Source organism: Mesitornis unicolor, unplaced genomic scaffold (genome assembly GCF_000695765.1).
Source record: "Mesitornis unicolor isolate BGI_N332 unplaced genomic scaffold, ASM69576v1 Scaffold47869, whole genome shotgun sequence".
NCBI lineage: Eukaryota > Metazoa > Chordata > Aves > Mesitornithiformes > Mesitornithidae > Mesitornis > Mesitornis unicolor.
This window is the reverse complement of record NW_010208797.1, coordinates 3072-14280: the sequence shown is the minus strand read 5'-3', so window position 1 is coordinate 14280 and position 11209 is coordinate 3072. Positions and strand designations below refer to the sequence as shown.

General features: G+C 40.7%; 1 protein-coding gene across 2 annotated transcripts; it reads right to left on the bottom strand.

The window, feature by feature from the left end:
• Positions 1–6663: 6663 nt before the first annotated feature.
• CDCA4 (cell division cycle associated 4) lies at positions 6664–10974 on the bottom strand. Of its 2 annotated transcripts, none has more exons than XM_010192625.1 (2): positions 10875–10974; positions 6664–8635 (listed from the first exon to the last, which is right to left on the bottom strand). In XM_010192625.1, the coding sequence occupies exons 1-2, from the start codon at positions 10911–10913 to the stop codon at positions 7880–7882; spliced, it is 795 nt and encodes a 264-aa protein (XP_010190927.1). In that variant the 5' UTR covers positions 10914–10974; the 3' UTR covers positions 6664–7879. The 2 variants fall into 2 exon arrangements, with proteins under 2 accessions (XP_010190927.1, XP_010190926.1); XM_010192624.1 differs by lacking the exon at positions 10875–10974 and adding an exon at positions 8789–8833.
• Positions 10975–11209: the final 235 nt, after the last annotated feature.

Below are 11209 nucleotides of genomic sequence, written 5' to 3'. Positions count from 1 at the left end.
GGGGCCTCCGCACAGCAGCGTTCCTACAACTCCCGTTTCCAGGGCAGTTGGGAAACAAGGCGCACACGTCTCAACCGATGATAAAGCGACATCAAATATTGCACAATTCTTCCATAACTATTCACCCTTTTTTTTTTGTTAAAGATGAGGTGGCTTTGGCCATGCTCAAACCTCCTGTATTTGCTTTCCACGGGTGCTTGCGTAATCCCTATATTGGCACAAGCGTTTGTGCAAACCAGATTTCAAAATCTAACATTCAAGTATTTTTTCAAGATTGATTTTGAGCCACTGTCAAACCCCACCATGGGCTACCCAAGGAATCCCCCAAAAGCTGCCCAGGTCTCTGAGAGGTGGGTTGAGATCGAGTGCTAGGACAGGAAAAAAACAAACAAAAATCAAGCACATCTGAGCACAGGTCCTTCCTACACTGAATGCGAGCAGACCACGTTCACAAACACATTATGTGCTGGTCCAGTAAATACTACAGAAACACTTGCAGTTGTCTGGTGGAGACCAACTACAACTTTGATGAAACACGAGTTGCTTTTTTGCGATTATTCAGCTGAAGAAAACCTGATGTTTTATTGAAATCCCTCAGGGCCAACAGATTTTAACCCTCACGGCTCTTGATGGGCGCTTGTGAAGGGGCAGGAGCGCACAGGGCCTGTGATCCGAAGGCAGGGGCACAGAAAGCCATCGCTGACCCCCTCAGGCCCAATCACTGGAGGTGAGGGGACATCCTCCCCAGGCCACCTCTCCTCTGCAGCCTGTGCTGCTGATCTCTGGGCTGCAGCTGTGCTCTGACCTCACTGCTGGGGGTCATGGAGCACAGAAGGGGAGCGAGTGCTGCTGCAAGCAGCATTAATGAACCCTTTCTGACATGCTGCTGGGGCTGTTGGAGAGGAGGGTGCCTCTCCAAATGGCTGAGGGGTGACACCCCTACCCCCATGGCCCATCTGCTGGACCACGTATAAGCAGGGGACCGGTGGCAGTGTTAAGGGGGAAAGAGCGGACCAAATGTCCCAATCCCCCATACCTCTTCCCTTCCCACCACAGACTGTGGCTTAAGTGGAAGAGGAACTCCAAGATGTTCAGGATTCTTCTGTGTGCTCAAGTCAGCCAGGGACAACCAGGAGCATCAGTGCCGGGACCAACCCCTGCCATATGCTAGGGATTATCTCTGAGGAATAGGTACAGAATAGGTGTACAAAGATAGCTGATATCTAGAAGGATTATGCCAACAGCAGCATATTAAGGGATAATTTAGACAGCAGCACCACCAGAATGTTTTAATAACTTGAGCAGAAATCAGGTTTTTCTAGAGTTGACCCCAGCTGGCCCAAACTATACATTCCCCAAGTAACCCCGCAGCACTGATAGCAGCAGACAGTTCGTTCCTCTCCAGAGCTGCAGCGAGTTAAGGCAATACCTGAGCCACCCTGATGTCCTCCCAGCCCTGTCACCTTCACGTCCTCCCTCTTTCCAGCTGCCACTGCCACAAGCCTAGATGGTAAAGCACGCTTGTCCCGGCTCAGCAGAGCTCCGGTGGACACCAGCAGTGGTCACTTTGCTTTGCCCACCCTTGCTTAAGTTGTTAACCTAAAGGCGGTTGGCTGTTTTGTAACCGATTTTTGTTTTGTTTAATTGAAAAGGGTGCCTCCTAGTGCAGGCGTTTTTAGAAAAGCTCAGTTCTGTTTCATACATGCTTTGACAAGACCTGTGGAAAAAAAAAATCAACATGGAGTTGTTAACAGAACTGCAACCTAGTTCAGCTCAGCAGTGTTTGTTTCCTGTGCAACTCCCATCTTAACCCAGAGAAGCGGTGTTTGTCTCACAGGCTTTCTTAAGAATTCAGAGCTCTGAGCTCGCATATAAGGTCTTTCTTGACAAAAACTTTAAAAGGCCCTTACTTTCTCAAATGAGGTCACGTTCTAGGAGTCTTTAATGCTTTCCCGCTTTGCCTTTAACTAACCTCGAGGCAAACAGAAGACTTAAGAAAATGGATTTTTTTAATGATTAAAACATGGTCTTTCAGTATGACTACTCACCACAGCATGCCAAGATCCCATTCTCACGAGCAGCATTTTTGCTTTTGCAGCAAATTTCACATGAACCAGAAAAAACCCTAGCCCCAAAACCAACCAGGGTCTCCATATAACTCATCTGAAAGGATTACTGCAGGGCCGCTACTTCTACTTACCTTCGTACGAGGCACCTATTCAAAAACACAGTTCCAGGAACACAGGAACTAAGGAAGACTGGTTTCCTATGGATTAATGCCTGTGATTAATTGACTCTGTGTCTAAGGTTCAAGCTCTAATTGAAGCTGGTCTTATGTCTGGAAACTCATGTCTCTCCCTTATCTGGATTACTGGATATCAGTACAGAATGCAGCTTTCTTAAGAGCTCTCTTTCACCTTCACACTTTAAAAAAATATATTCTAAAAATACAGCAGCTGTGAGATCTGGCAGACTTGGTTTAAATTAACTATGATGTTGAATGGCAGAATGGTCACCTATGTCATCCTTTCATAGGAAAGTGAGAAAGCCTAGTGCTTCCTGCACCGAAGCCTCGTTAGTTTTACCACCTCTCTTTGGTGGAAAAGCCTCTGTGAACTACAACTAATCCTGTGCTTACAACCAACCAAAACCAACCCATGACTCAAGATGGATTTAAAGGGAAAAAATTGAGTATTTGTCAGAGCACTAAGCAAGCCATTATTCTGTCAAAAGAGTCACAGTTCACATGAAAAAGTGCTTTCTCCCCATACCAAGCAGACACACAAAAGCAAACCACGTTACTGGGCTTCAGTTAAAACCAATTCCCATTCAACAACTTTACCTTAAACTTCACTCAGCTCACTGGACAGAAACCACCATTCCAACACCCAGTACTTTCCATATCTAGCATTCCTCTCAGTAATGATCTCAAACACAGAGAATGAATTGGTTCTAAGTGCTGGTTTTCTTCTCTGGGTATTAAACTTTTGGGGTTTTGGTTTGGTTTGGTTTTTTGCTTGCAACATAGCCTGCCCTTCCGTAAGAAGTCTTGCTTTGCAAACTTGCACAAACCGAGGTTGAAGTTACATTTTCTTGACATTCCAAACTTGTAACTGGCACATGAAAAATACGATCCGCTGTTTCTTTGTTCTGACATTTTACTATTTCACTACTTACTGTCACTTCCAACGTTCTCCTAAGGGACTTCCAAATGCAGAAGACGTGGATACAGTGTATTTTTAATTCTGTTTCTGCAAGAAGTCATGTAATCACCTGTATCTTCAATTATTCTTCCCTAAAAAGATGACAGTTGAAATTACTGAATGTTTTTCCTGCAATGGAAAGTGGACTCTAGCTTCGTATTTTCCTGTTGACACGTTGGTCACACATCAACATCTAGCACAGCAATTCTTCAGGTCATAAACCACTCATTTTAGGGGAATCTTGGTTAAGTAGAGGAGCCATTGTATTTAAAACAACCCCTTCCATACAAACTTACGAAAATCACGCCAGATAATGCAATTTTAGTATTTTTCACTGGCTTTAAAAAAAGCCGAGTCACTACAGACACCTGAGGTAAATCTCTTTCCTGAGAACTTGAATTATTCAGCTGGATTTCATCTCTTCCTGGAACTTCCTTGAAAAAATACAAAAACTTAACTGTCAACTTTACAAGAGACACCAAAAGGAGCTCAGACAAATCCTGTGAAAGCTTCTCGTTGAACAAGCCAAATTGACAAAAATTCGTGTTTCATTTCTTTGGAACTTGGTGATTTTGTACTTTTAGTATTAGTCACAGAGTGTGAAATCACACTCATTTAAGAATTGATGAGCAATCAAAATTCGTCATGACCACGCATGGTTTTTTTGCATAAGGGACTGTACATCCTAGGCCTGAGACACCAACATACTTTCACTTTGAACAGAAGTCACTTTTGAAAGCATTTTTATTTGTCTTATCCTAGATGTCAGCAAACAAATGGAGACCTTTTTTCATCCTAGCTTTTCATAGAGTTCGCTTAGTTATATGGGAATATGGAGTAAGTTGAAGAGTTGTAGAACAGTCATAGCCTCAGATCAATATTCTGAGGCACAAGACATCCACAATGGTCTGATGATTACAATATCAAACTATACTATCAGTCAATTTACAATAATGCTTTTCAAAAATGCCTGTTGAAAGCAGTCCAGACGTTACCTGAGACTTCAGAAGCAGTCTAAGGACAGCTTTGAAAACAGGTAATTCCTAGTGAGTGTGAGGACTGAATTGTGAAGCCCTGACTGCTCAAGGCTGAAGCCTCTGAGACAGCCTGCAAAAGTGCTTTTCATCCACAGAAACAACTCCCTCTTCATTTACCAGATTTGTCTTTCAGGCAAATATGGCTACACTCATAGAGACAGGCAATGTCTTTTGCTAGATAAACTCAGAGCTGCAAAGAAAGAGAGCACTAAGAAAACTCAACAAATAAGCAGGAAGATGACAACCAGACAAGCTTTCATAGCCACAAGCCGTTGTTAACTCAGCCTGGATCCTCACACTTCACCTCTGCTGACTGCCCGAGCTCCAGAAGTGTCGTGTTCTGGATTTTCTTTGAGAGAAAGGAGGAGAAATAAAATCACAGGCACAGAGGCAGAAGACAGATATTCAAGGTTACCTGAGAAGGAAGCAGATTTGGTGTTAGCTGTCTGCTTGAAAGTACTTTCTTTTGTGCGAGTCTAAAGCTGCGTTGTGCCATTCAGACCAACAGCCTTGTTGCAGACACTGTTGACTGCCGTGCAAGGTTCAAGATTCTGTTCCCTAGGAGCACATAAAAGAAAAAAGGCTGCTAGAAGTGGGAGCAAGACCTTACAGAAGCCCTTCCTAATTGAGCAGAGGTTCAGCTATTTGCCATTTACATGCAGAAATTAAGAAAATCACCATCAGCAAGTGTCATCTCTTGCCATTTGTAATAACTGAAGCTACCCAGAACCCAGCTGAATTAGACCGAGACACCCCAATAAAGCAGTAGGGAGACAAGGCGATTTTACACGGACTGGTCCCTGCAAAGTCAGACCAGTTCTAGGCACTCATCAGTTCTGCAGTGACTGTGCAAGTTTCAGCAATACAAATTCTTTAACCTGCTGAAGATGTGAGCAAAGACATCTGGCCTGTAAAAGCACAAAAGATTTGGCGCAAGTTTTAAGAACATAATAAACCAGGATATATTTCTGTTCGAATGCTTCACTACATAAATGCATACTTACCTAACACCTTTCCGTTAAGCCAAGCAGTCTCTACAAATTGCTCTAATGAGGGATAGCTTCGTCAATAAAGAAATTCACCCAGCCAGATGCTTCGTACAGTGAGATATGGATATTAACACATGCATTTTACATAAAGTTATGAGTAAATTCTACTAATTCCTACCTGTAACACAGAGACTGATGCCCACTAAGGAGGTGGAGGAGAGCACCTTTTAAAATATCTTAACGTGCAATCACTCATTTAATGAAAAAGGAGGGCGAGGGGGGCAGAGGGGAACACCCACGGTTGTTCAGACCTGGGGGTTTTAAACCACAGTTTGTAGCAGTTTGGGGAAACTTTCTCAGAGGGAAAGAAAATTTTTAGTTATTCAACTCAAGGCTAATGTTCCCTTTATAAAACTTTGAAAATGCCTGGCCTTCTGTTTTACCATAATGCATCTGCTGTCCAATTCAGTGGAGCTATTCACACACAGAAAAGCATCCAGAAAAATTCCCTGCGGATCTGTCATTTTGAAGGAACCCCCGATACTGCAACAAACGCTGCCAAATACAACAGACTGCTATGTTGCTGTGAGATATGGCAGTTCACATCAATATTTGCATCCTCCTGAAGCAGGATATACTATTGCAACACCTTTCAGTTCTGAGTGATGCCTCCATTAATTAGGACATGTACTACTGGCTTGTTTCTTTGGTCTAGCTGCATTATACGGACTGAACTGGCAAGTATCTGTATAGCATATCATAACTTAACAAAGCTGTTAATCAAGCTTTAATTGAGGAAGCAGCGTTTAACTACTACAGTAACTATAGATTATCTCATGTCCGAGTTTCCTACAGAAAACATCTTCAAATTCACTGAAGACTCACACCAACCGCCAGGTTTCATGAGACTGAGTTCATACGCATTCAACTATCAAGTCTGAAAAATTTACCAAAGCGATGTGATTTTTCGCCAAAACAGATGCTTCTAAAGCACTTTGTGAATTTGTAAACTCAGTGGTCTCCTTTTCTGGAAGTGACACTGGAATGTCCTCAACAACCTCCTGCCTGCCTTCCCTTGTAGGGGTTTACGGGTCTGAAAAGGACAGTGTGTAGTAGGTAAGATCACCTGTACTCTCTTCACGTTCGGCAACTTGCTTGGCTCAAGCCCATAGAAAACAAGGGAGTGACTGGCAGATGCCTTCCCCCGGCACAACAGAAACCAGTCCATCTTTTCCCTCTTCTCTTCTTCCCCGCCTGTTCAGGTCTCTTCTTTAGTACCAGCTTGTGAAAGTAATAATTTGTCATTTTTATAACATAATCATGCAATGTACTTGATTTGCATCCTTCTCTCAAAAAAGGCTCATAGGAATAAGTTTAATTATATACACTCTAAAACAAATGCAAGTACTTGAAGAAAAGAAGACCATCCCACGGTGTATTATCTTTTGTTATTAAAAAAAAGCCAAGAGGAAACCTTTGGTAAGAGCGGAACATATTAATAATGACAAGACATCACGACATACCGGTTGAGATTTAAAGGCCACTAATAACACTTTTTGTTGTAATTAGTGCAAGAGAGTTATCCCATATAAACAAATATTTGATGGTAGACTTCGGTGAGAAACAATTCACTTGATGACATTTACATATAAATACACATAAATAAAAACCTACGTCATTTAGGTTTGTAGTTAACAAAAAATATGGCCTGAAATCAATTAAACGTGTCTAGCTAGATCAAAGCTCTTCCTCTAATGATACTCAAGTACACGGGGTATGAAAAGCATAACTGTACAATTCTCAACTTAGTAAAGTACTACTCTATAAAACAGAACCATGAAAACAGCTCTTACATTTTAATGTAAAGTATAAAATCATATATTTACATTTACATACACTTTACTGAACTCCACTGGGTAGCTCGTGGTAAAAAAACATCCCTTTTTGAAAATCTTTCAAAAAATACATCAACTGCGGATATGATCAAAAGTTACTAAGTTAGCAGCTGACAGAACATCTGTAGTAAAAATATATTTTAGGAAAATACCTGGAAAAATCTAAACACCGATAAACACTTTAAAACAATTTTTGAAGTAAAAATTGTAGCAAAATCCAGAGTAAGCTAGCTAGGATAACAGGAACTATTGCATACTGCTCTTTAAGAGCCATGTAGCGACTGAGAACAGAAGCAGCAGATATGGCAGGAATTACGTGGTATAACGAAGTGAGGAAAACAGGAAAACAGGAGTTCTCCAACTCCTCTCTGTGTTTATTACCATTTTTACTGGGAGAAGTGTAAGAAAAAGATGAAAGACTCCCTCTCACTGAGCATATCTTCCATCAAAGGCTAAAACAAATTGGTAAAAGGAACCCAATTTCAAGAGCCTTGGACCCAAAACTTAGAAACATTTACCGTATGTACTTACAGTTCAATGGACAATAAAATCATATTATTATACGATAAGTTGCAGGTTAACTTCAAGAGTTAACACTATTTCGCAATATGAAGTGCTTTTTTAATATATATCTATATAATATATAGATAATTGTAAAATACACGTGCAGATTTGATAGAACAAACTGTGGAAACAGCTTTCTCAAGTCTTTTTTTCCCCCCATTAACAGATCTTTATCTCCTACACGAGAAGTTTCAGGATTCAACAAGGATTTCCACAATATGATCAAGCTCATTAAGATCAGATTTACAATTCGAGTTAGAAGTTGTAGCTGTTGGAGAAGAAAATGTTTCAAGCCCATCACAGTGTCCCATTTTTGTATTGCTCATCATGCCTGTTAACATGGTATCGAGATCATAGTAAGAATTGTCAACTTCTGAAAACAGATCTTCAACAGCGTTAGGACTTTTATTCTCCAGTGTCTCAAATATTTGATCTAATGATTTTTGAAAGCTTCCTTTATTTTCTTGTGGATTCTCCATTTCCCACACGTTGCTCTGCAGGTTTCTTGGAGCTTGCACTGAAGAGGCTGTTAACATAGTTTCTGAACTTTCTTGTGCCTGGTCACCCTCAAAGTCTTTATTGAAAGTACTATAGCCTGGGACATGCTTTCCTTCAGCTTGTTCCCTAGACGAACGACAGAGGATATCTGTTGAAACAAGACGATCCAGGGATGCCTGCCCTGTACTCTGTGTATTTATCATCTGCCAAGTCCCATCTTGAGTCATTTCCTCTTGGATCTGCCGTACCGTGTTGGCTATAAGTACCGAACGACAAAGGTTGGGCTCAACCAGCATGTGACACAGCTGAAGTTTAACCAAGGACATATCTAAAAGGGACTGCCGCTGAAGATTATATGAAGGAATAGCCTTAATACCAGCCAGAGTTCCTTCAATATCTTCTTCGCCATCAAAACATTTTCTCTTTAATCCTCGCACAAACATTGTGTCCTGTTAAAAAAGCAAAACAAAAGATTCTTGTACAATGTAAACAGCTCAAGAGGGAGGTGAAAAAAAAAAAGACTAAAAAACAAAACAGACAACTTTAATCTTAAAATTTAATCAGCAAATTAATTTAAGATAGGAACACTGGAATTGTCATACCAGGTTATAGAATGGCCAGTGTGGTACAACACGGGTCTGGAACATATGGACTGGGTCCCAGCGACGACACTTGGGAACCAGAGGCGAGCAGGTCCACAAGTCACGGCATCGCAGACAGGCAGGAGCTCTCAGCTCCTGGCTCCCACCAAGTTCCACACTTGATGGAAGTCAGGAGCTGAGGCTTCACACAGAAGCAAACATCTCAGTGCCTGTATTTCACCTACTGGAGAGGCAGTTTCTCCTCGCTCCTCCTGAGTTTCTACTGGCATGCTTAACCTCTGATTTTGGAAATAAAAATACAACCTGGCACACCATTTTTAGAAGACTTGACCCCTCCAGAATATCAACATCCCTAATAGAGTAACATGAAAAAAATACCATGGTTGGCATATCTGAAAAGATTAGCTTATTTTGGCTACAGGGAGAGCAAGATCTAGATTTGTTCCATATAACTTGAGACATTCAACTGAGGTGCCTAAAGCAGTCCTTCCAGTTCCCTTCCTCAGGTGAGTAACTCGACTGTGCAATTCCAACATGAATTGTGCAAGTCCAATAAGGATGGGCACAGTCATCCTCTGTATGGGCTTCTGTGCTTATTTCCCAGTTGACTATAAGAAAGCAAAATTCACATACTCATAGTTTAGGTTCACCAGGCTAAAAATAAGTAGGGTGCATACAAGCGTCTCATTATTTACATCTAAAAATCACTTGCTGAATTTTCCAAGGAATTAATTTCAAGCACTAGCCTCCAGATCTTTTCCTGAATTGCATTAATTTTGACAACAGTGGCCCATGCAAATATTGCAGCTGAACTCTTGAAATATAAAATAACTTTTCTTTAATGCTGTAGATGTCCCTTCTTTTAGTCTTCTTAGTTAGGCTGCAAATGAAAGCCAGTACCCGATTTTTACTATTACACACCTTTGTTATGTCTCTTTGAAGTCTTCCGTCCTTAAAATTCCTGCTTGCCCAATATTTGGGGATCTTTTTTAATGTAATGACCCAAACAAAACAAAGCTTTTCAACTAAAAGCTGATTAAACCAAAATACTATTGCAGTGTCTTTCTATATAATTTTCCATTTCTCTTGGTCAGCCCTAACATTTGCCTCATTTTTCTGGGTGCTACAGTATGTTCCATGGATTTTCAGAGAGCTCCCTCAGCTTTTTCTGAGTCACTAAAAATCCCAAGTGCAACAACACTGTTCCTTTCAAAATACATTACATACTTATCTACTCTGAAAACCTGGGGATAGCACCTAGATAAACATCTGGTCTGACTCTGTACAACGCTTCTAACATTGCTGTATACATCCATGAAATAATATAACCAATCCTTGAAGGTATCTTTCCACTGAAGGTACAAAACTCTTTAGAAATCATAGTGTGCATAAATCATAATATGCAGAGACCAAAATATAGAATGTATGAACCTGGTCTTATAATTTTTCATTCTTAAAAGCTATCCATGGACTACCAACATATTAAATACTTTGGAAGTTTTCAGAAATGTTCTCCTGTAACTTAACATATTTGCATCATTCTCGTTCAATACAATCCCAGTTTTGCTTGATAGTGCCTCTTCCAGATTTTTAGATATTCCTGCAACTTCCTATTGCATGAAGGGTAATTTCTAAACATATATACCCCACGTGAAACTTGACATCTAGAGACATCTTTTGGGACTACTAATCAACCATGTATGGTTAGGTCATCAAACATCAAACACTGTGCAGAGTTTGAAGCTTCCTTCATTTCAACTTATATTCCTGTGAAGAAGAATTAAAATTTAAACTGAATGTTAACCTGTGCTTTATACATCTACTGTTCTAAGGCACACCAACAGAAGAACAGAGCACAGCAGACTTGTAAAACTCAATACATCACACATACTTGGGTGTGTAGAAGCTGAAGAAAAACACTTATGGATTCTTAAACCTTTCACAGCATTCACTGGATTTTTTTCTTGTGTAACACTTACTTCCAATTAATATCTTCCATCATAAAACTAGTTCTTTGTCACCCTGTTCCTAAGACTGCACAAAATATTAGATGGTGGTTTCAGTTAAGAAGCACAAAATTACATACCAGTAATTGTGTTTGATGTAGTCCTTCCTCTTCTCCCATGCTACTGAGCAAGAGTCCATACAGTAAAAGTTAGAGCACCACCTACCAAGTACCAGGAAGCAAGATGTCAGCCAAGTACAGGAGATGCCAAACAAAACAGTTTCCCATTTCAGAAACTTAGACACTTAGACACTTTTCCATTGCTTCAATGTGTCTATCCTCACAACGCTCCTACAAGCTTGAATAGTACTATTAAGCCAAATTTACAGCTAGAGCACAAAGGTGATTTGCTCAACAATACCTGCAAAGTCTGTGGCAAGAGAAGGAACTGCCAGGTTAAGACCAAGTCCTAGGCT

Coding starts and splice junctions, on each gene's coding strand:
- CDCA4 (XM_010192624.1), bottom strand. CDS start 8,833: ATGTTCCAGACCCGTGTTGTACCACACTGGCCATTCTATAACCTG. Junction 8,636..8,788: donor ACTGGCCATTCTATAACCTG/GTATGACAATTC, acceptor CTTTTTTAACAG/GACACAATGTTTGTGCGAGG.